Here is a 25727-nt window from a genome sequence, read left to right as displayed (position 1 = left end):
AATACACAGCCAGGGCTAAGGATCAGGCTCCGCTCTGGGGCTGGGAGGGGTAATGAAGTTCCCAGCCCTGCCTGTCCACTGGAATCACCTAAGGAGTTTGTTAATTGCCAAGTGCCTAGGGCCCCACCCCAGACCAACTAAATCAGCACCTCGAGGGGGAGGACCCTGACAGCCACAGATCTTTAATAAGATCATCAGATGCAGCCGGTGCATTCCAGACCAACTGAAGCCGAGTTCAGATCAGACCGTGGACCCGGACAGACCCGGGTTCTAATCCCAGCCCTGCTATAGTCTAGCTAATGACCTTGGGCAAGTCCCTTCACCTCCAAGCCTCAGTTTTTACACCTGGAAAATGGGAGTCGTTTGTCCTACTGCTTGCTCGACCTATCCCCCGGGACTGCCAGGAGGGACAAATGATATGAGGCCCATGGGACTGTGTCGTAAAGAGGAATTTCTCCAACCTAAGGCGTGGAGGTAGTGGTGTTTGCTTTGTAGGCTGGGTAAAAACACTGCATTGCAGGCTGGTTTTTCATCCGGAAGAGCTGACACCTTCCTGCCCACTCCCACAGTCGGTGGGTGGGTTATCAGGGAATTGCAAATCCATTTCATCTGCAGCCCAAGCCCTACCCACTGTGAAAGACCGAGGTGCTGGCTGGCAGAGAGAGGAGGAAGGGGTGGGGCATGGCTGCCAATGATTCATTTATTTATTGGTCAAATATATGGGCAGGACTTGCTTATAGGCCAGGATGTGGGTGAAGTGCCGCGGACGGAGCTGCAAACGAGACAGCGAGACCCCTGCCCCATTCAGCCTCCCGCCCTGGGGAAGATGGACAGTAAGTAAACCACGGTGCAAACAAATATATAATTACAATCAGAATTACAATCAGTGAGAGCTGCAACAAAGGAAAAAGGTCAGTCATTTGAGGCCTGATATCACCCCTTAATCACTGAGGGTTGAGGTAGGCAGAGGTTAACCAACCTTTTCTGGAAACGGCCAGCTGATAACAAAGGAACAAAGGAAAAAGAAGGCGGCAGGGGTGGAGGGGCAGCTTCTGTGTGAAGCAGTGCATAGCACGGGGCTAGCTGGCATGGCTCAATCCCAGCTTGCCATTTCCTAGCTGTGGGACCTTGGGTCAGTTCCTTGGTGGTGAAGATTAAATGAGATCAAACATGGTAAGTACTTAGAATAGTACCTGGCACAGAGTAACAGCCAAAGAAAGGGTAATATGAGTAGTAGTAGTAGTAATAATAATAATAGAAGCAGTGACAGTAGCCTCTGGTATATGGAAACATAAAACTGTACACCTTAAATATATTTTTGAGCTCTGTCATCCCGGCTGGAGCACGGTAGTGTAATCATAGCTGTTTGCAGCCTCGACCTCCCAGGTTCAAGTAATCCTCCCACCTCAGCCCCCCAGGTAGCTGGGACTACAGACGCACACCACAACACCCGGCTAATTTTTGTATTTTTTGTAGAGACAGGATTTCACTCTATTGCTTGAGCTAGTCTCGAACTCCTGAGCTCAAGTGATCCACCTGCCTCGGCCTCCCAAAGTCCTGGGATTATAGGTATGAACCACCGTGCCCAACCTATATACCATTTTTATTTGTCAATATACATCAATAAAGCTCAAGTGTTTTCCCACTGGGGAAAAAACCCAGTGGGTTCACAATACACGACTATACCAGATGCTTTATATATCAGAAGCATCTATGGCCCACAGACCAGCTATTTATAAATAAAGTTTCATTGGAACAGTCACACCCATTCATTTATGTATTACAAATGAATATGGCAGCTTTTGAGCTACACAGCAGAGTTAGGGGTTGCCACAGACAGTGTATGGGATGCAAAGCCTAAAGTATTTATCAGCCAGCCCTTTCCAGAAAAGGTTGGCTAACCTCTGCCTTCCTCAACCCCCACAACATACTAAGACACAGTGATTAAGGGGTGAAATCAGGCCTCAAATGACAGTCTTTTGCCTGCAAATCCAGTCTTCTTCAGCCTTGGCATCAACATGCAGGATAGAGACAGCCAGGGGAGGCCTGAAATGCAGCCCATATCCAGCTTAACAAGACCCTCAAATCCTAACCTTCCCTCAGCCCAGTAAAACTAAGTCCCCAGTCACTGGTAGAAAACCTGCCCTGCAAATGCAACAAGGACACTGACAGACACAACACTGCACAGTTTTTTGTTTTTTGTGTTTTGAGACTGAGTCTCACTCTGTCGCCCAGGCTGGAGTGCAGTGGCCCGATCTCGGCTCACTGCAACCTCCACCTCCCAGGTTCAAGCAATTCTCCTGCCTCAGCCTCCTGAGTAGCTGGGATTATAGGCACCTGCCACCACACCCGGCTAATTTTTGGATTTTTTGATAGAGATGGGGTTTCACCATGTTGGCTAGGCTGGTCTCGAACTCCTGACCTCAACTGATCCGCCTACCTCGGCCTCACAAAGCGCTGGGATTACAGGCATGACCCACCGCGCCCAGCCATTGCCGTTTCTAATTTGCACACTCAAAGAGCTTTGTCAAATTCTTCTCCTCAGGCCGCCTCTCTTCTATGGATCTAAACACAGATTTTCAGATTATCTCAAGTTACCGATAGGGAGGCCAACACAGGGTCCCCCCTACACTGGCAAAGAAAAAAAAAAAAAGGGAAATAGCCTTTTTTTTTTTTTTTTGAGACGGTTTCACTCTCATCGCCCAGGCTGGAGCGCAATGGTGTGTTCTCAGCTCACTGCAGCCTCCGCTTCCCAAATTGAAACGGTTCTCCTGCCTCATCCTGCCACATAGCGGGGATTACATGGTGCACGCCACCATGCCTGGCTAATTTTTGCATTTGTAGTACAGACGGGGGTTTTATCATGTTGGCCAGGCTGGTCTCGAACTCCTGACCTCAAGTGATCCACCCACCTCGGCCTCCCAAAGTGCTGGGATTACAGGCATGAGCCACTGCGCCCGGCCTGGAAATAGCCTCTATCTGATGTGGAAGGCCTTACTTGACAACAAAGACAACTAACTTCTGAAGTAGGTCAAGGATTGACAATAAAAAAGGAGGAAAAAAAATCATGGTGCACTGGATTGTAATCCAGGGAGCATCTCATTTAACCCAAACCAAGGAGAATCTTTTGACATCACACACTAGGTACAAAAGACAGAGCCACCTCCAGGGGGTTTCCCAGCCTCAGACACTGAAATACAGCAACTCCTGTCCCAGATAGCATGAAAGCAGCTTGTGAACTGGTCCCTCCTTCATTTGAAATGAAAACAATTCAGAGAAGTCCTGGCTGAAGGCAGAGGGAGGAAAAGCCTGATTCATCCAAACAGAGTGATGTGTTCTTTGGCATCCACCATATTGACATCTACGTTTGGTACCAGATGAGCTGGCCAGAAACCCTGTGGTTTGAACCAATTAGGTACGGCAGCCCCAGGCACTGATTCTTGGAGCGCAGGGTAGTTTAAGGACCTTGTCTGGGTCTTTCAGTATGTTGACCTGTTTGTCAGAAACACTCTCGGCTTTTAGTTCTAATGGGTTTTCTGCTGGTTACCTCCGCTCTGCACTGCCAAAGTGCCCCCCACAACCCCTGCACCCAGCAGGAGGCAATGCGTGCAGCGGCAATAATGTTTAGAGCAGTGATCCTCAAACGCAGCTCCGTCACCAGCATCGGTGGCACCTGGGAACTTGTTGGGAACCGCAGATGCTCGGGCCCCACCCAGATCTACTGCATCAGAAACTGTGTGGGTGGGGACCAGCAATCTGTGTTTCAAGCGTGAGAACCCAGTGGGAGGGTTCCTGACACATCACCACTCTGACCCTCAGTGTCTTCATCTGTCAAGTGGGGAGACTGATCATCCTGCCCTACTGTGAGGACTAAATAAATAATACAGTGCACCCAGTTGTTATCCTTATTATTAGACAGAGCCTAAATGTCCAGCAGTAAGAGATCTGTCAGTATAATGTAAACACTGGTGATTTGTTTGCCCTGTTGCTTACCAACTGTGCAAAATGCCTCCCTGCCCAGGACCTCCGTTTCCTCTACTGGAGCACACCCCGGAATCTTTTCCCATGCCCTCTGCCCATCAACTTGTCTGTTTTCTTTGTTTTTTTGTTTCAAGAGATGGGGTCTCACTATGTTGACCAGATTGGTCTCAAGAAATCTTCCCCCCTAAGCCTCCCAAAATGCCAGGACTACAGGTGTGAGCCACGCACCTGGCCCTTTTTCTGGTTTTTGATGCTGTAGTGGGCACAGGGGAATATCCTGGCTCAGCCTCCCTCTCTACCTGCCTGGGTGCCTGCAAAGGCTTTTTAAGTGCCACCGACCTCACCCCCATGTCCAATGTATCCTCTTCCTTTGAGCCTGAGGATCTTCCACAACCTGTCCAACCTGAGTGTGTCATTCCACTGGTGAAAAACCTTTCCTCAGCTCCCACCACAGTAGGGTTAAAATTCCAAGTCCTGGCTGGATGTGGTGGTTCACCCATCCCTGTAATCCTAGCATTTTGGGAGGCCAAGGCAGGGCATCACTTGAGCTCAGGAGTTCAAGACCAGCCTGAGTAACATACAGAAACCTCATCTCCACCAAAAACAGAAAAAGTTACTTGGGCGTGGTGGCACGCAACTATGGTCCCAGCTACTTGTGAGGCTGAGGTGGGAGGATCGCTTGAGCCCCGGAGGTGGAGGGCACGGTGAGCTGAGATGGCACCACCGCACTCCAACCTTGGTGACAGAGTGAAACTCCAACTCAAAACAAACAAAAAAAAATTCCAAGTCCTTATTGTGACACATAATTGCACCCTTGATCTCTGATGCTCCCTGACTCTTGCCTCTCTTTTCACTTACATCCTAGCCCTTCCAATCTAGCCAAGCAGAATTCTTTTTTTCTTTCTTTCTTTTGAGACGGAGTCTTGCTCTGTCGCCCAGACTGGAGTACAGTGGCGCGATCTTGGCGCACTGCAACCTCCGCCTCCCGGGTTCAAGCAATTCTCCTGCCCGAGCCTCCCGAGTAGCTGGGATTACAGGCATGCACCACCACACCCAGCTAATTTTTTTATGTTCAGTAGAGATGGGGTTTTACCACGTTGGCCAGGCTGGTCTTGAGCTCCTAGTCTCAGGTGATCTGCCTGCCTCGGCCTCCCAAAGCGCTGGGATTACAGGCAGGAGCCACTGCACCCAGCCTAGCCAAGCCGAATTCCAAGTGATTCCCAACACCACCCACAAGCTCCCTCAACTGGACCTTTGCACATGCCAGTTGCTCTACCAGGAGCACCCTCCCACCCCACCACCTCCAACCATATTCACCTGGCCAGAGCCTCGCATTCCTTAGACTTGAGCATCCCCTCTCCTCCCTGGATGCTAGCCCTGGAGCCCCAGGCTGAGTCAGGGACCACTCTCCCAGCCCCCACAACTCCCAGCACTTCCCTCCCTCAGAGCCGCCACTGTCCATCCTGCAGTTGTTGGTTCAACTGCCTGCCACCCACCTTCCATCTCTCCTCCAGGGCAGTGGTCAAGGTCTGTTTCTTTCTAGCTCAGCCCCTGGCACAACACCTGATTATTAAATGACTGAAAGCATGATGGAGAAGTGGAAAGAAAATGGAGTTTCAACGCTTTAATCAACGGTCCAAGATCAGGCCTTGGTGGGTGGGGACAGAGACTGATCATGAAGGGGCACAAGGGAACTTCCTGGCGTCCTTGCAGTGTTCTGTATCTTGACAGGGGTTTAAAGTATTCCTTTACCAAGATTCATCAAATGCTAACTTGAGATCAGCAATTTCACTGTATGTAAATTTTAAGCAAAAAACTCAGAACTGTAAACAGATCTTAAACTCTAGCTAATGATTTACTTGGAAGTGGGTGCATGAAAGAATACTAATATATTTTGAAGGAAGTTTCAGATATCAAAAAAACTAGGTTCAGTGGCTCAGGCCTGTAATCCCAGTACTTTAGGAGGCTGAGGTGGGAGGATGGCTTGAGGCCAGGAGTTCAAGACCAGACTGGGCAACATAAGGAGCCCTCATGCCTACAAAAAATTAAAAAATTAGCCAAACACAGTAGTGTGCACCTGTAGGGCCCAAGCTACTTGGGAGGCAGAAGTGGGAAGATCATTGGAGCCCAGGAGTTGGAGGCTGCAGTGAGCCATGATCGCACCACTGCACTCTAGTCTGCGAGACAGAGTGAGACCCTATCTCAAAAACAAAAAACAAAACAAAAGTAGCCAGTTGGCTGGCTGATTAGCTATCTGGTTAGACAGACAGATATGTGACAAAGCAAGTTTAGCAAAATGTTAACTGTGGCTCTAGGTACCAACTATATGACTGCTCACTGTAGAATTCTTTCAACTTTTCTGTAGGTTTAAAAATGTTCATAGTAAAATGCTGGGGGAAAAATATTACATATTATACAGACAGGACTAAAAATACCTCTTACTGCAAATGAGCTGAGTAGCTTTCACTGAATGTTCCAAACCAGTGATTTGCAACCCTGAACCACCTGGAGATCTTGTTAAAATGAGTTTGACTTGGTAGGTCTGGGATGAGGCCTGAGACCCAGCATTTCTAGCAAGCTTCCGGGGGATGTCGAGCGTTCCAACTGGTCCAAGGACCTCTGCTTTCAGCTGGGACCTAATAAATGATCTCCTTTGGCCTTGATCCCTTTATCTACAAGACCCTCCTCCCCCAAACCTAAACCACAGACTCAGTGCCAATGAGAAAAAAGGCAGGAGACTGGGGACCGGCCGGAGCTCTGGCAGTCTTGGTCAGCCCTGCCCAGGCTCCCAAAAGCCTCGGCAGCCCCAGAGCCAGAAGGACAGATGGGAGGAGCCCCACCAAGCAGCCGGGGCTGGAATAGACATCTGAGTCATGGAGTGGGAGCAGGGCCAGCTGGGGAGGATTGGCCGACTCAGTGACTCAGCACGAAGTGGCCTGGAGGAGCCAGCCCTGCCAGCTCCCACCCAGGCCCCGCCTGACCTGACCCCAGCCGCCCCAGGCCTTGGCTGATCACTCTGAGGACAGGCGACAGGTGATGGATGGCCTGCTGCTGCTCTGAGGATGGGAGAGCAGCAAGCCTGGACTCTCCCCATCTTCCTGGCTCCACTGTGATTCAATCCCTGAGAGTGATGGGAAGACAAGCAAACAGGTTGTCCCGTTGTCCTCCTCCCCAGATCACAGGGCTCAGGTCTGGGACAGAGAGAGGAGGTGAAGCCAACAACAAATCGAGTTGCAACCCATTTTCAAGAAAGGGCTGCTGAGGTCCCCAAAGGAAGAGCACCGAGCCCAAAGCCACAAGTCTAGCTGATTCTCACAGGACCTGGTTCCTACCCTTCCTTGCCCCCATCTCAATTGCTAGGCTATGTTGCTAGGTAGTTATGTGGTTATTTTGTTTGTTTGTTTGTTTGTTTGTTCGTTGTTTGTTTGAGACAGGGTCTCAGTCTGTTGCCCAGACTGGAGCCATCTCAGCTCACTGCAACCTCCACCTCCTGGGTACAAGCAATTCTCCCGCCTCTGCCTCCTAAATAGCAGGGATCACAGGTGCTCAACACCATGCCCAGCTAATTTTTGTATTTTTAGTAGAGATGGGATTTCACCATGTTGGTCAGGCTGGTCTCAAACTCCTGATCTCGGGTGATCTACCTGCCTCGGCCTCCCAAAGTGCTGGGTTTATAGGTGTAAGCCACCACACCTGGCCTTGAACAAGATTTTTAAAAGCACTTAGCATCACTGAATTGCACACTTAAAATGGTTAAAATGGCAAATCTTAGGTTACATATATTTAACCCCCCAAAATGCAACATTTAAAAAAAAAAATAAGGCTCTTGACACCATGCCCAGCCTTCAGAACATCTGTGCATACATCAGTCCCCTTCCTCTTTCTTGCTGGTAATACTTGAACAGGATGAAGGCAGAGAAGCAGCTTAATCTGATGTCCTGTGAGGCCTCATGCACACTTCACCCTTATGCAAGACATAATGTATGTGCCACATGTACTGAGCACCTCCCCATATAACACAACAATAAATTACCACTACAGGCCCACCGTGTGCCTGGCTGTGTCTTAGGCACTGAGGTTACAAGGTGGATACCGCCACGTGAAGCCTCTAGCCTAACACAAAGCCATTATTTAGCCAAGACCCTCCCATTCAGCAGTTACAACCAAGAGAAGTGACATGATTGTGCACAACAGCCAGTCGTGAGTTCGAATCTCTGCTCTACTACTCAGGTCAAGCAAGGCACTTATGTCTGCGATTGTTTGTCTGTAAAATGAGAAAAATAGTACTAAGTTCACCAGGACTGCTGTGAGAGTCAAGTGAGACATGCATATAAAGAACTTAGCATAGTGCTAGCCAGTACACAGCAAGCATCTAATAAATGTCGATTCCCGTCCTTGCCTTGCATAGGAAGAAAGAATGCCTGAAAATGGAAAGGGGACAAAAAAGGAAGCTAAAAAGTCATCGGAGCTAAAGAAATGCTTAGACCAGGGGTGGACAAACTTCTTCTGTAAAGGGTCAGATGGTAGGTATCTTAGACTTTGTGGGTGCTACAGTCTCTGTAGCAACTACACAACTCCACTGCTGCAGCTCCAGACACCTGTAGACACTATGTGATGAATGCGAGTGGCTGTGTTCCAATAAAACTTTATTTACAAAAACAGGCAGCAGGCCAGATTCGGCCCATGGGCTACTGGCTAACTCCTGGTCTAAACTCTAATCTGCAAAAAGGTAAATGGCAACCCCATGGGGTTCCTGAACAGGAACCCAAAGGGAAGTTCAGGCTTCCTGGACAGAGAGTGTCAGCCAATCAAAGTGTTCTCTCCTGGACAGGTGCACAAATGTCAGAAATGCAGCAGCCTGCACACCCACATTTGACACCCTGCTGGATCTCACTGCACAAGAGGCAGACCACAGCCGGGCACGGTGGCTCAAGCCTGTAATCCCAGCACTTTGGGAGGCCAAAGTGGGCGGATCACTTGAAGTCAGGAGATCGAGACCATCCTGGCCAACACGGTGAAACTCCATCTCTACTAAAAATACAAAAACTAGCCAGGCATGGTGGTGTGCGCCTGTAGTCCCAGTTACTCAGGAGGCTGAGGCAGGAGAATTGCTTGAACCTGGGAGGCGGAGGCTGCAGAGCCAAGATCATGCCACTGCACTACAGCCTTGGCAACAGAGTGAGACTCCAAAGAGACAAACCACAGTGTCTTCCACCATCTTGGAAGACCAGCAGTGACACAGGAGGAGCCGAGCTGGGGGAGATGAGACAGAAACAGAAAACAATGACTGGCGAGAAGAGTCAGGGTGTCCCAGCCCCACAACAGTGCAGCCTTTTAGCCGCCAGAGCTGAAAGCTTCATGTCACCCAGGGTGGCAGAGCAAATCCCAGGCCCAGGTTGCCAGGAATGCAGAAAGCACAAAAAAAGGTCCAAGTCAGCTCTGTGAGTCACCCTGGTACACACACGCCCAGGGGAGAAGTGAAAGGTAATTTATCCAGATTCCCAAGGGAGATCAGAAATCAAGAAAGTCCCTCCTTCAAAAAGCTTCCAGAACCATCCATGGCAAGAGAGCTCTTCCCAGGCTCCCAGAGGAAGCTTGATGGGTCGGGTGATCCCCACGCCAGCCAGACAGCCCTAACCAGACTCTGTTTACCCTGAGCAATCCAAGGTCTGCAGCCACCCAGTTGAGGTGTGACTTGTTTTGTATAAATCCCAGTTCTAAAGAATGGCTCGGCCAGACACGGTGGCTCACACCTGTAATCCCAACACTTTGGGAGGCCAAGGCGGGTGGATCACTTGAGGTCAGGAGTTCAAGACCAGCCGGGCCAAGATGGTGAAGCCCCGTCTCTACTAAAAATGCAAAAATTAGTCGAGCATGGTGATGGGTGCCTGTAATCCCAGCTACTCAGGAGGCTGAAGCAGAAGAATCGCTTGAACCCAGGAGGCGGGGTTGCAGTGGGCCGAGATCATGCCACTGCACTCTAGCCTGGGCAACAAGAGCAAGAATCTGTCTAAAAAAAAAAAACAAACAAACAAAAGACAAAAAAGAATAGCCCAACATTTGACAAACAGGGACACTCGGCTGCCACACACTTACACACACTGATACGCAATACATACAACAGCCACTGACTCATGAGCCCCTCTCTTCTGTGTCAGGCGCCAGCCAGGGATCCAAAATGGGGTGACCCCTGGGCTCAAGCGATTCTCTAGCCTTGGCCTTTCAAAGTGCTGGGATTACAGGCATGAGTCACCATTGCCTTTGTGAACTTTATACATATGCAAGCACGCACAACACAAAGACACACACACACATATTCAAACACACACATACATGAACATAAACACACTCACAAGCACACATTCACATATAAGCACATACACGCATATACATGCCTATGACTACCGAGACACACAAGCATGCACATGCATGCATATGCACACGTACACACAGATGCACAGGAATACATACACAGACGTGTGCACTTGCTCATTTCTCCAACCCAGCTCCTCTTTGGGCAAGGAAATACCAACACGGGACTCCTCAGAACATACACTGGGACATGCATTTTTTTCTTTTTTTGAGACAGAGTCTCATTCTGTCACCCAGGTTGGAGTGCAGTGGTGTGATCTCTGCTCACTGCAACCTCCGCCTCCCAGGGTCAAGAGATTCTCCTGCCTCAGCCTCCCGACTAGCTGGGATTACAAGCATGCACCACCATGCCTGGCTAATTTTTGTATTTTTAGCAGAGATGGCATTTCACCATGTTGGCTGGGCTGGTCTCGAACTCCTGAACTCAACTGATCTGCCTGCCTCAGCTTCCCAAAGTGCTGGGATTACAGGTGTGAGCCACCACGCCCGGCCTGGGACATAGGTTTCTAAAATCTCTTAGTTATCATCAACCTCCTCCTCCATACTGATGCCCACCAAGCCCTTTCGTCACCCACAAGGTGAGCCTCTGCCCCTCACAGAGGTTTAGGCCAAACCCAACAGAACCACAGAGGTGAAAAGTTCTCCCACTGCAATTTGCCCATTACCAGCTGACTAGCCATGAATCAGCATCAAATAGGTGCTCCAAGGCTTCCCTGCCATACTCACAATAAAACCCAAACAGCTCATCTGGCTCACAAGGGGGCTGTCCCACCTCTCAGGCACCCACTGTCTCTTAGCCTTCTCCTGCTGTGCTGGCTTTTCTTGCTGTTCTCTCCACACCTCCCCACCCCAGGGCCCTTGTACTTGTTCCCCTCTGCCTGGAACACTCTTCCTCTAGGTGTTTGCTCCACCCACTACCTCACCCCTCTAGGTCTCCGCTCACATGCAGTTTTCTGGGCAGGCCTTCCCAGATCTCTCTTATCAAAAGCTGCACATGAGCCTGGGCAACACAGCAAGATCCCATCTCTATTTAAAAAAATAAAGAATAGGCCAGGCGTGGTGACTCACACCTGTAATCCCAGCACTTTGAGAGGCCAAGGCAAGAGGATCGCTTGAACCCAGGGGTTTGAGACCATCTCCCCATCTTTAATTATTAATTAATTAAAAGTAAGCCAAGTTGGGGAGCAGGTGTAGGGAGAACATCAGGAGGAACAGCTAATGGATCCTGGGCTTGATTCCTAGATGATGGGTTGATCTGTGCAGCAAATCACCATGGCACACATCTACCCATGTAACGAACTTGCACATCCTGTACCTATACCCTGGAACTTAAAATAAAAGTTGAAGAAAGAAAAAAAAATTAGCCAGGCATGGTGGTGTGTGCCTGTAATTCCAGCTACTCAGAAAGCTGAGGTAGGAAGATTGCTTGAGCCCAGGAGGTCAAGACTACAGTGAGCCGAGATCACACCACTGCACTCCAGCCTAGGCAACAGAGCAAAACCCTGTCTCAAAAAAAAGAAGAAAAGAATTCAGGGAAATTAATAAAGTGTTCCCTTTTGTTCTACTAGCAGAAACGGTGACCATCTCTACACTCCTCACTGATAAGTTTCCATATTTACAGAATTTCTCTGAAACTGACAAAATAGACCAAGGGTCTCAAACTCAAATCACTCAGGGGCCAGGCATTTGCCACAAGTGAGGAAAGCATGCCAGTATAATACAATAGGGAGTGCCGGGGACTCCAGCAACTCCTCAGCTCTGCCCTGTAGGATTATAGGCCTAATCTGTCAGAACTTTACTTTTCCAGAACATCTGGACAGCTAGAATTCATAAAAAATACCTGATTTGTAATTATCTGCCCACATTTTCCAAAATCACCATGCCAAGTGAGAAACCTACAGGCCTGCAAGACAGCAGTTCATCAACGACAAAGCAGATTCTCTCCTTCAGCTCCCCCAGCCACATCTAAGCCTCAGTTTTTCCATCTGTAAAGTAGGTGGGATGATATTCCCTGTATCAGGGGTTGAGGGAGGCTGGAACGAGATCCTGGATGGATCTAAGAAATGTTAGCTGGTACTGTGTCACGCATCTCTCTCACACACACACACGCACACACACTTGTCTGTGATCACACTTACAGGGTCGTGGATGGTTTCCGAGAACAGGGGTGAGCGATCTGAGAAACAGGACAAGACGAGCTGAATGAGTAAGAGGGAAAAGTAGACGTAGAAAGTGATGTCACGAAACAGGTCCACCTGGGCATCCTGCATGGTGGGGAAGGAAGGAAGAAAAAGATCACATTCTGGGGCTGGGTGTGGTGGCTCACACCTGTAATCCTAGCACTTCTGGAGGCCGAGACAGGCGGAACACCTGAGGTCAAGAGTTGGAGACCATCCTGGTCAACATGGTGAAACCCCGTCTCTACTAAAAATACAAAAATTGGCCAGACGTGGTGGCGGGCAACTGTAATCCCAGCTACTCGGGAGGCTGAGACAGGAGAATCACTTGAACCCAGGAGGCGGAGGCTGCAGTGAGCCGAGATCACGCCACTGCATTCCAGCCTGTGTGACAGAGCAAAACTCCATCTCAAAAAAAAAAAAAACCAAAAAAAAAAAAAACAAAGAAGATCACATTCTGAGAGCAGGTGGCAGAAACCCACTCAGCCACAGGGACATCGCAGGCTCCCCAGGGGCTCCCAGCTCCCCCCGGGACGTAATGGCAGAAAGCCGGCTCCATCACGGGTAGTCTCACTGCTCACCGCTGCCTGATGGGAGGAAGACAGGGCTTGGGAGTGAAACAGAGCTGTATCAAGGCCTGGCTCTCTCACACTGGCTGTGGGATCTTGTCAACTTATTTAACCTTTCTGTGCCTCAGATTCCCCACCTATAAACCACCAGTGGTTCTTAACCAGGGGTGATTCTGCCTCCCAGGAAACATCTGGCAGTGTCTGGGGACATCATCTTTGTCGTAACTTGGGAGTGTTATGGCACCCAGTCAGGGGAAGCCAGGGACGCCCCTAAATGTCTACAAAGCACAGGACAGCCCCTACAACCAAAGAGTCTCCAGTCCAAAATATCGATTAGTGCTGAGGCTGAGAAATTCTGTCCAAGTCACTGCAAGAGGTCAGGCACATTATTCGTGACACATACACAGTCCCCTGCAAGGCACTTTGAAAACATGAACTCAATCAGCATCAGCTGCTATCACTCATAATAATATGTAGGCAACCAATAGTCAAATGTTCAGCTTCTTTTCCTTCCTTTGCCTCATGCCAGTCTCTGATTAGCTCCAAGATGGCAGGAACAGCAGGTTATTCCAAAAGCACACACTCCAGGTCAGGCGTGGTGGCTCACACCTGCAATCCCAACACTTTGGGAGGCCGAGGCAGGTGGATCACGAGGTCAAGTGATCGAGACCATCCTGGCCAACATGGTGAAACCCCGTCTCTACTAAAAATACAAAAATTAGCTGGGCATGGTGGCGCGTGCCTGTGGTCCCAGCTACTCGGGAGGCTGAGGCAGGAGAATCGCTTGAACATAGGAGGTAGAAGTTACAGTGAGCATGGATCGTGCCACTGCACTCCAGCCTGGCGACAGAGCGAGACTCCGCCTCAACAACAACAGCAAAAAAAAAAAGTGCACACTCCTCAAAATTCCTAGCAGCAGCACACGGCAGCCAATGTAAACAACTTCCCCAGCCAGAGCAGCAACTGATGGGACAAAGGTAACGTGAGGACAAGCCTAGGGTCCCCCAGGGGAACAGTCACTCTGCAAACACCTTTCCCGGCTCGGCTCCATCCCAGCCTGGCAAAATTTGGAGCCGCCTGTCTTGCTGTTTCCTGCTGATGGGGCCAGCCTGGCATCGGCCCACAGCTCCTGCCCTTGGAGGTCCCATGGGAGCCCCTTGGAGCAACACAGACAAATCAGGCCCTGGGGAAAGGAGGTGCTAGAAAAAAGGCTGGGGCTGACTTAGTGAGGATTTGGTGGGGTAGGGAAGTCACCGAGGGAGAAGCTAGCTGCATGTGGTACCCATCCCCTGGTTCCCATGGCAACGCATGACTTCTACACAAGCCAGAGGGACCCAGCATCTCTCCCCCCGGGTCCACTGAAGGAAGATGAGGAAGGAGACTGCCACTTACCTCTTTTAAGGCTGTCATAATTTTGGATCTCAGGATGGCGAGGGCACACACTAGGGCTACCAGCCAGAAAGTGAGCATGATCCCTGAAGACTGAACTCCCTTCCTCCTCTCCAGCTGAATTAAAAAGGTAGCAAGCAGCTGAGGAGAGAAGCACAAGACAGGAGTTGTTGGGTTTTTTTTTGAGACAGAGTTTCACTCTTGTCGCCCAGGCTGGAGCACAGTGGCACAATCTCAGCTCACTTGCAACCTCCGCCTCCCAGGTTCAAGTGATTCTCCTGCCTCAGCTTCCCAAGTAGCTGGGACTACAGGTGCCCGCCACCATGCCCAGCTAATTTTTGTATTTTTAGTAAAGACAGGGTTTCACCACGTTGGCCAGGCTGGTCTCAAACTCCTGACCTCAGGTGATCCACTTGCCTTGGCCTCCCAAGGTGCTGGGATTACAGGTGTGAGCCACTGCTCCCAGCCACACTATTTCTTAATGGACCACGTAATAAATATTTTGGACTTCATGGGCCATAGACTATATCAAAACTACTCAGCTTTGCCACGACAGTGTGAAAGTGGCCATAGACAAGATGTAAATGAATGGACATGACTTCATGCCAATAAAACTTTATTTTAAAGAACAGGCAGAGTACCCAGTACAGAAAACAAAACCCACTTGCCCTGATGCTCAGTGTTCCCGGGGTCAGCCTCTGCCCCATCGCCCCTGCTCTCCGCCTCGGCCATCTCTGCTCCAGCCACACACAACTCTCAAGTTTTCCCTGTGACCCCCAGGACTTTACATGTGCTTTTCTCCCCAGCTGGTCCTCTGCCCTCAGCCCCTTAAGCTTTTTAACAACTTGCTCATTCTCAGGCTTCAGCTCCACCATCCCTCCCTCGGAGAAGCCTGGCTATGCCCCAGACCAAACCAAGCTCCCCTATCTTCACCCTCACACAGCACTCTGCAGACATTTAAACACTTTGTGCCTTTTGAGGAATCATTTGTTTAATGTCTGTCTGCACAGCTAGACTATATGGTTGTGTCTCCAACGCTTGATACAGAGTAGGGATAAAAAAAAAAAAAAATCAGCCGGGCGCAGTGGCTCATGCCTGTAATCCCAGCACTTTGGGAGGCCAAGGCGGGCAGGTCAGGAGTTTGAGACCAGCCTGGCCAACATGGTGAAACCCTATCTCTTCTAAAAATACAAAAATTAGCCAGGCGTGGTGGCGTGCGCCTTTAGTCACAGCTAGCTGGGAAGCTGAGGCAGGAGAATCACTTGAACCTGGGAGGCGGAGGCTACACTGAGCTGAGATCACGCCACTGCATTCCAGCCTGGGCGACAGAGTGAGACGCTATCTCAAAGAAAAAAAAAAAAAAAACGTGCTGGCTGCATCCTGTCCCATATTCCCAGTGCCTGCATATCCTGGTTCCCTGGGATATAGTCAGAATGTTTCTGACGCCATTCACAGCTGAGCTGGTCCTCCATTCCATCCCAGAGATCTCAGGTGGATAAAGAGAGGCTGAGGATCTCATAGGCCAGTTCACCTCTTGGCCAGCCCAGCTCAGAGTCCCCTGAGGAGTCAAAAGCCCCAACCCTCAGACTATCACCCCCGTTTCCCCCACGGTGACAGAGGCATAAATGAATGATCAAAAGACCAGGAACGGCCAGGCACAGTGGCTCATGCCTGTAATACCAGCACTTTGGGAGGCCGAGGCACGTGGATCACCTGAGGCCAGGAGTTTGAGACCAGCCTGGCCAACATGGTGAAACCCCGTCTCTACTAAAAATACAAAAATTAGCCAGGTGTGGTGGCGCGTGCCTGTAATCCCAGTTATTGGGGAAGCTGAGGCAGGAGAATCACTTGAACCCGGGAGGCAGAGGTTGCAGTGAGCCAAGATCACGCCATCGCGCCTGGGAAAAAAGAGCGAAACTCTGCCTCAAAGGAAAAAAAAAAAGACCAGGAACAAGGAGTGTTAAGGGAGGATGACCTACTCAAGTCAGAAACAGCTGACCACGTATGGTGGCTCATGCCTGCAATCCCACCACTTCAGGAGGCCAAGGCAGGGGGATCACTTGGGCTCGGGAGTTTAAGACTAGCCTGGGCAACATGGAAAGACCCTGTCTCTATTATAGTGAAACTGAAAAAAAAAAAAAAAAAAAAATCCACTCTAATACCCCACTGCCAGAACGCAGAGCCCAAGACCCGAATTCAGGACAAAGCAAAGCCCTTTACTCTCTCATTCCCTCCATGCATTTATGGAACGCTTACTGCATGCCAGGCACAGGGCCAGGCTCTGAGGACACAAAGGGGAATCAAACCCAGCAGGAGAGCCAGGCGTAAAGCAGGTGCCAGGCTACACGCTGGGGCCTAGACTGGAAGCTGGCCCTACCACTTACTGACCAGGTGACCTTGGGCCAGTCCTTCTCCTCTCTGTACCACAGTTTGCTTATCTTATTTACAACGTAAAAGGGTTAATAAATAAAGGGATTAGGACAGGTCTTGGCAGAGAGTGGACAGCACATATGTGTGCTATATAGAATCATGGTCTGGGCAGGGCATGGTAGCTCACACCTATAATCCTAGCACTTTAGGAGGCCCAGGCAGGAGGATCACTTGAGACAAGGAGTTTGAGGCCAGCTTGGGCAACATAGGGAGACCCTGTCTCTACAAAAGTAACAAACTGGCCGGGGGTGGTGGCTCATGCCTGTAATCCCAGCACTTTGGGGGGCCTAGGTGGGTGGATCACCTGAGGTCCGGAGTTCGAGACCAGCCTGGCCAACATGGTGAAATCCCATATCTACTAAAAATACAAAATCAGCTGGGCGTGGTGGCGCATGCCTGTAATCCCAGCTTCTCGGGAGGCTGAGGCAGGAGAATCGCTTGAATCCAGGAGGTGGAGGTTGCGGCAACTCAAGATCACGCCATTACATTTCAGCCTGGGCAACAAAGCGAAACTCCATCTCGGGGGGAGAAATAAAAAAATAAATAAATAAAAAATAAATTTAGATGGGCATGTTGGTGCATGTCTACACTCCCAGCTACTTGGGAGGCTAAGGCAGAAGGATCATTTGAGCCCAGGAGTTCAAGCCTGCAGTAAGCTGTGATCTCACGCCAGTGAAGTCCAGCCTGGGAAACAGAGTATGACTCTGACTCTAAAATTTAAAAAATGAAAAATTAATTTAGAAAAATAAAGATTCATGGTCCTTGGCAACCTGGCTCCGCATTGTCTTTCCTGACCCCTCTGTCACATCCACTCTATCCCCCCAACCTTCACACCGTGTTCCTTCACCGAACACCTTGTCCTCCCTGCCTGCATACTCCCCTTAACCTTCCACCCCTCCCTGGACACACTGCTCACCCTGCTCAGAATGTCCTACCTTAAACTTGTTCTCTCCTTTTTTTTTTTTTTTTTTTTTTTTTCTTTTTTGAGATGAGGTCTCGCTCTGTCCCCCAGACTGGAGCACAGTGGTGTGATCTCGGCTTACTGCAGCCTCCACTTCCCGGGTTCAAGCAATTCTCCTGCTTCAGCCTCTTGAGTAGCTAGGACTACAAGCGTGTGCCACCACGCCGGCTAATTTTTTTATTTTTAGTAGAGACAGGGTTTTGCCATGTTGGCTATACTGGTCTCAAATTCCTGACCTCAAGTGATTCTCCCGCCTCAGCCTCCCAAAGTGCTGGGATTACAGGCATGAGCCACGATGCCCAGCCTCCCTCCTCTTTTTACAATACTCAAGGGCTACACTCTCCGAGAACTCTCTGATCAGGGCTCAGAAGCTGCAGGTTGCAGGGGCTAAAAACATGGCATCTGGGGTCCCACCCGACTCAGCTGCACATTAGTGGTGTGATCTTGAGCAGGACACTTAACCTCTCTGTGCCTTGTTTCCTCACCTGTAAGATGGGAACAAAGCAGGACCCATCTCACAGGGTTGTTGTGAAAATTCAATGAATTTCAAGACATGTGAAACACCAAGAATACTGCCAGGTACATACATAGTAAGTGCTCAATACACATCAGCTGTAATTAATAAAGTTGTTTCCTTGTCTCTGTCACTCACTAAGTTGTGTATCCCCCGGGACAGAGCAGTTGCCTATTTAGCTTAGCAACCCACCCCCTATGCCAGATAGTGAAAACTCAAGGCAATTAGACCCCAGGCAGTTAGTATGTAAGTGACCAAAGTAGCCAATGCAAGAGCAAAGTGTGGCAAACGCAACAAAAGGGGGCATCTGCCACTCAGAATCAGTGGCAGGGAAGACAATAGGGCATGGTGGGGACTGTGGCAAACTGGACAACACATGCCCCATCCAAAGACTGCAGCTGGGGCTGGGAACAGTGGCTCATGCTTATAATGCCAGTGCTCTGGAAGGATCACTTGAGGCCAGGAGTCTAAGACCAGCCTAGACAACACAGTGAGATCCCATTTCTACAGAAAATTTTAAAATTAGCCAAAAATAAGCTGGGCGTGGTGACACACACCTGTAGTCCCAACTACTCAGAAGTCTGAGGTAGGAGGATTGCTTGAGGCCAGAAGTTTGAGGCTGCAGTGAACTATGATGGTACCACAGCACTCCAGCCTGGATGAAAGCGAGATCTCATCTCTTAAAAAAAAAAAAAAAAAAAAAAAAAAAGGCTACATTTAATTTATATCCCAGCTCCAGCTGATCATTGCCTTAAAAAAGTATGATTCTAGTCTTATGAGTTATTACTTTTGGTCTCCACTGAGCCCAGCAGATGGCCCAGGGGTCACAGCCAGCTCCTACTTACCATGGTGATGCCCAAGAGAGTTGGGCTGACCAGAAACACTGGGGCCAGGAATATGCCCCGACTTCTTTCCCAGAAAGAGTAGAAGAGGTCTGCCCAGCAGACGATCCACAGCAAAAATCCCAAGGCCTGGAAGAGAAGCACATACATATCCTACAACAGACAGCCCTGGAACCTCCCCCAGAGCCTGCACAAACAGCTCAGCCCCAGGGATAGGGGAACCAGCCAGCCTTCAAATGATCAGCCACAGTCCTAGGACATGGCACATATCCACTGGAATAAGGACAAGTCCTCGGTAGGGTGAGCTGGCATCCAGGCCGGCACGTGATGGTCTGTAATCAGCCTGCTACGCCCCACTACCTCCAACAGGACTCTTTGTCTGGTCACCATGCTCCCCGGTGCCTGAACACTCAAGAGCTCAGCTCACAGCTCATCTCTAGCTGCAACTCCGGCGCACTGCACAAGAAAGCCCTCCACGACAACCATTCATTCAACCAGTATTTACTGAGGGTCCTCTACCGGTGGGATACGTTTCAAGGTGCATCCATTCTCAAATGATTCAGAAAAAATAAATTATAGCATGCATACAGAGAGAGAGAACAAAAGCTCATGATAAAACAAATGTAGCAAAAGATTAAAAAATCAGTGAATACAGGCCAGATTCATGCCTGTAATACCAGCACTTTGGGAGGCCGAGGCAGGAGGATCACTGGAAGCCAGGAGTTTGACAACAGCCTGGGCAACAAGGCGAGACCCTGTCTCTACAAAAAATTGTTTTAAATTAGCCAGGCATGGTGGTGTATGCCTGCAGTCCCAGCCACCAGCTACTCAAAAAGCTGAGGCAGGAGGATGGCTTGAGCCAGGAGTTCAAGGTTGCAGTATACTGTGATCATACCATTGCACTCCAGCCTGGGCAAAAGAGCAAGACCTTGTGTCAAAACAAAAAAAAAAAAAAAAAAAAAAACAGGAAACAGTGACTATGAGTGATGGATAGAGAAAATCAGGCAGCAGTTCCTGGTATCATTATCGCAACTTTTTTTTTTTTTTTTTTTTTTTTGAGAAGGAGTCTCGCTCTGTTGCACAGGCTAGAGTGCAGTGGCACTATCTCAGTTCGCTGCAACCTCTGCCTCCTGGGTTCAAGGGATCCTCCCACCTCAGCCTCCCAAGTTGCTAAGATTACAGGCACATGCCACCACACCCAGCTCATTTTTGTATTTTTAGTAGAGACAGGGTTCACCATGTTGGTCAGGCTGGTCTCAAACTCCTGACCTGCCCACCTTGGCCTCCCAAAGTGCTGGGATTACAGGCGTGAGCCACCACGCCTGGCCCATTATTGCAATTTTCCTGTAGCTTTAAATTATTTCAAAATAAAAGCCAACTTAAAAAAAAAATTAGGGGCCAGGCGTGGTGGTTCACACTGAGCATCCCAGTACTTTGGGAGACCAAGGCAGGAGGACTGCTTGAGGCCAGGTGTTCAAGACCAGCCTGGGCAACACAGCAAGTCCCCCCTCTCTACAAAAAATAAATTAAAAATTGGCCAGAAAAAATCTATATAAATATATTTAATTAAATAAAAAGGAGATCGCCTCAGTAAGAGGGGAAGAGCTGATAATCTCCCAGGAATGCCTTGAGAACAAGCCTATCATTCCTATTGCATAAACAGGGAAACTGAGGCTTGGGGAGGTTAAATTTGCTCGAGGCCAAATACTAAGCAGCAGAGCAAAGATTTGTACCCATGTTTGTCTCCAGAGCTCCAGTTTTCACCTCCCACATTATTCTTCTGCCTTCTAGAAGAAGGAACTTAGGGTCAACTAAGTAGAAGAGAAATGTCAGTTATCACCAACCACCACTCCCCGTCCAGGTGCACCTTCCCACCCCCCACAGCGAAACCCCCCAGTGACTTACAGTTTTGGTTTTGTTGAGAGGTGTCATCTGAATGTAGCCTCGGTCATGTCGGGAGAGATAGAGGAAGTAGAAGGGGAAACAGGCCCAGAGGTAAAAACAAGGCACCCACACGAGGACCGTGTTCTGAAAGCACTTGGTGAAGTCGGGGTTGCTGGTATTCCACGTGACATTCCAGTCCTGCGAACACAAACACAGGCGAGGGGTCAGCAGGACACACCCCAGAGGACAGGAGCTCGCCTGGAGCATGAAACCAGCTGCCACGGGGTTTGAAGAAACAGACAAGGCTCCTATATATCCAAGGACCTCTCAGGATGAACACGCAAACTCAAAAGATCAGTAGCCAGAAAGACTAAGAAATGAGGAACAAGGGATAAAGGTACGTGGTGTCTTCTGCACTCCCACCTGAACAACAGAGACCCTGTCTCGAAATAAATAAATAAAAATAAAGCTCTCTTAACAGGAGCATACAGGTCAGGTGCAGTGGTTCATGCCTGTAATCCCAGCACTTTGGGAGGCCAAGTGGGCAGACCACTTTAGGCCGGGAGTTCGAGACCAGCCTAGGCAAGATAGTGAGATGCTGCCTCTATGAAAAACACAAAAAGTGGCTGAGCATGGAGCGTGCCTGTATTCCCAGCCACTCAGGAGGCTGAAGTGGGAGGACTGCCTGAGCCTGGAAGGCGGAAGTTGCAACGAGCTGAGATCATGCCACTGTACTACACCCTGGGCAACAGAGCAAGACCCTATCTCTCTCACACACACACACACACACACACACACACACACACACACACAACAGTGCATACACACAAAAAAACCCACCAACAACAAAAAGGTATGTAGCATCTCATCTCACATTAACAGTCCCCAGAACCTGTGGCAAGTCCCACTGTAGTATGAAAGATGGAGAGAGCCATTTAAAGGAACCTTGAAGGATATTCTCTTATAACCGAAGAGCCCTGTGTCATCTGGATCACTCTGACCTTGTGAACTGAGGACTTTCTAACCATCTTCATTCATCATCATCACCTTCCCCGCTATGACCATCACCACCACCAATATCACTGCCGACACCATCACCGCCATCACCATCACCACCATCATCATCACCATCGCCACCATCACCGCCGCTACCGCCGCCGCCGCCACCACCACCACCACCACCACCACCACCACCATCACCACCACCACCACCACCGCCGCCGCCGCCATCACCATCACCACCACCACCACGGATAACCAAACTGCAGTTCTGTGTGCCAGGCTTTATTCTAAGTACCTCATGTGTATTATCTCCTTTCATTCTGTAATTATTTTTATCATCTCCTTTTTCAGATGTGAAACTCAGGCACAGAAGGATTAAATACTGTGTCCAGTATCACACAGCTGGTAAGCTCTGGAGCTGAATTCAAACTCAGGCAATGTTGTTCAAGTCTGCATTTTGCCACTGAGCTGTCCAGCCTTGGAAACAAATTTTGTTTCAACTACTTTTACTTAAAAAAAAAGCCTGTATTTTGTTAAAGAGCCATGCCAAATAGACAAATTCACAGATACATACATAAATAGATCAGAGGTACCTGCCCAAGAATAAACCTCCACCATCAGCTGTTCTGTAAATGAAGAATTTAAATTTTTCTTTTTTTTTTTTTCTTTTTTTGAAATGAGGTCTTGCTCTGTTGCCCAGGCTGAAGTGTGGTGGTAAGATCACAGCTTCCTGTGCCTTGAACTTTTGGGCTCAAGCAGTTCTCCCACCTCTGCCTCCCAAGCAGCTATACTACAGGTGTGCACCACCATGCCCAGCTGAAGAATTTAAATTTAATTCAAGCCATAATCTGGCAACTGACTAAACAACTTTGGGAAAACTTACTACCCTTTTTGGGGTCTCAATTTCCTATCTCCACCACAATTCAATCGGATAAAATAAGAAGTACAAAATAGGTTTCCCCACCCACAGTTTGGCCCATAGATGGCTTGTTGTTATTGCCGTTGTTTTAGGCATACTTTTTGTTTTTAAAAAAATTAGATTAGATCCCAACATTTAAAATTTGATTTCCGGCTTTTTATTTTTATTTATTTATTTTTCTTGACAGAGTCTTTCTTTGTCACCCAGACTGGAATGCAGTGGCATGATCTCAGCTCACTGCAATCTCTGCTTCTCGGGTTCAAGCGATCTCGGCTCACTGCAATCTCTGCTTCCCGGGTTCAAGTGATTCTCCTGCCTCAACCTCCTAAGTAGCTGGGACTGCGGTCACCCCGCTTGGCTAATTTTTTTGAATTTTTAGTAGAGACAAGGTTTTGCCATATTGGCCAGTCTAGTCTCGAAGTCCTAAACCTCAGGTGATCTGCCAACCTCAGTCTCCCAAAGTGTTGGAATTACAGGCGTGAGCCACCACGCCCGGTCTCTGGCATAACATTAAAAATCAGAAAATCTTCTGGGCGCAGTGGTTCACGCCTGTCATCCCAGCACTTTGGGAGGCCGAGGCAGGAGGATCACGAGGTCAGGAGATCAAGACCATCCTGGCCAACATGGTAAAACCTCATCTCTACTAAAGTACAAAAAACTAGCCAGGCATGGTGGCGCATGCCTGTAGTCTCAGCTACTTGGGAGGCTGAGGCAGGGGAATCACTTGAACCTGGGAGGCAGAGGTTGCAGTGAGCCAATATCATGCCACTGCACTCCAGCCTGGCAACAGAACAAGACTGTGTCTCAAAAAAAAAAAATCAGAAAATCTGGTGGTGCTGGGCCCCATTCCTGTTACATGACCATCGGTAGGAGCTGGGAGGGGCCAGTCTTTAGATTAGGCCCAGCTGTCCATTTGGCTGCGGTCCCCAAAAAGCCCACTTCTCCCACAGCCTTCCTATCCTACCGGCCTATGCACCCTCCAAATAGCTCTGATTCCAACAGCCCTCCCACGATCACCTGAGACCCCCATGGAATGTCAAGGAACCCAGACCCTTACAGCTCCACACAGCTTTAAAGCCATATCAAAAAAAAAAAAAAAAGTTAAAAATGAGAAATGAGGGAAATAAGATCACTTCACTTTAAAAAAAAGTGTCAGTCTGATCAAAATATACATGTTCCAATAATTAAAGAGATCTAGTTATTAGGTTGGGCGCGGTGGCTCATGCCTGTAATCCCAGCACTTTGGGAGGCCTAGGCAGGCAGTCAGGAGTCTGAGACAAGCCCGGCCAACATGGCAAGACCCCCCCCATAAAAACATAATTTTTATATTTTACTAAAAACATAAAAATTAGCCGGGCAGGGTAGTGCACATCTGTAATCCCAGCTAGTAGGGAGGCTCAGGCAGGAGAATCACCTGAAACCGGGAGGCAAAGGTTGCAGTGAGCTGAGACTGCACCACTGTACTCCAGCCTGGGCAACACAGTCTCCATGTCAAAAAAAAAAAAAAAAGTAAACCTTACAAGGCCAACACATACAAAGAGATTTAGCTAGGAAACACCAAGACACAAACCCTAAAAAGGACAAAGTTCACGTCTTTTTGGCCTGGCGTATTTGGAACACAGCCTTGTAAAGAAGAAGTTGATCGTGGAGAAGGCATGACATCTCAAAGACTGATTATTTTAATTGATTTCATACTACTGTTAATTCCTGAGGTGATGGCTGAAAAAAGGATTAAACTGTTGGTGGTCATTATATACAGAACAGCTTCTGAGCATTGCCAGTAAAAGCTCATTCCAAAGGAATGTGCGCCCTGCTAGAAAGAAAACGATACCAAGACTTGACATATGCAGTTATGTATACAAGAGACATAGTTCCAATGTTAAACATTTAATTGACCTGATCCTAGCCCCAAATTATTCCTTGCCAGGACTATTGCAATTGCTTCCTAAGTCTTCACTGCCTCCAGCCTCTCCTTGTCCTACTGAGTCGTCCCCGCTACAGCCAGTGCTCCCCACCACAGTCAGTGTTCCCCACCACAGCCAGTCCTCCCCATCATAGCCACAGAATTATCTATGTACACATCCATATGTATACCCATGGATATATTTATCACCCAACCATGAACCCATCCATCCATCCATCCATCCACCCATCCACCAATTCATCCATCCACCCACCCACCAATGCATCCATCCACCCACCTACCCACTCACCAATTCATCCATCCACCCCCCAACACCAATTCATCCATTCAGCTACCCACCTACCAATTCATCCACCCATCCACCCACCCACCAATTCATTCATCCATCCACCTACCCATTCACCAATTCACCCATCCACCCTACCCACCTACCAATTCATTCACCCATCCATCCATCCACCCACCCACCAGTTCATCCATCCATCCACCCACCCACCAATTCATTTATACATCCACCTACCCATCTACCAATTCACCCATCTGCCCTACCCACCTACCAATTCATTCACCCATCAATCCATCCATCCACCCACCTACCAATTCATCCACCCATCCACCAACCCACCAGTTCATTCATCCATCCACCTACCCATCCACCAATTCATCCATCCACCCTACCCACCTACCAATTCATCCATCCACCCTACCCACCTACCAATTCATTCACCCATCAATCCATCTACCCACCCAACAGTTCATCCAT

General features: G+C 49.0%; 1 protein-coding gene across 29 annotated transcripts in view; it reads right to left on the bottom strand.

Moving 5' to 3' along the window:
- The window catches only part of ABCC1 (ATP binding cassette subfamily C member 1), a 187263-nt gene that overhangs the window by 112002 nt on the left and 49534 nt on the right, over positions 1–25727 (bottom strand). For 25 of the 29 annotated variants that reach the window (XM_063796774.1, XM_054668955.2, XM_016929507.4 and 22 more), the window contains exons 2-5: positions 21141–21317; positions 19239–19364; positions 14492–14629; positions 12492–12617 (exon numbers count right to left, since the gene is read on the bottom strand). In XM_063796774.1, the coding sequence (XP_063652844.1) occupies positions 12492–12617; positions 14492–14629; positions 19239–19364; positions 21141–21167 (417 nt within the window). In that variant the 5' untranslated portion in view covers positions 21168–21317. The remainder of the gene's footprint in view (positions 1–12491; positions 12618–14491; positions 14630–19238; positions 19365–21140; positions 21318–25727) is intronic. The other 4 variants (XM_016929510.4, XM_063796765.1, XM_063796771.1 and 1 more) reach the window with 1 other exon arrangement.

Source organism: Pan troglodytes, chromosome 18 (assembly GCF_028858775.2).
Source record: "Pan troglodytes isolate AG18354 chromosome 18, NHGRI_mPanTro3-v2.0_pri, whole genome shotgun sequence".
NCBI lineage: Eukaryota > Metazoa > Chordata > Mammalia > Primates > Hominidae > Pan > Pan troglodytes.
The sequence above is the reverse complement of the archived record's forward strand: the minus strand, read 5'-3'. Positions and strand labels throughout refer to the sequence as shown.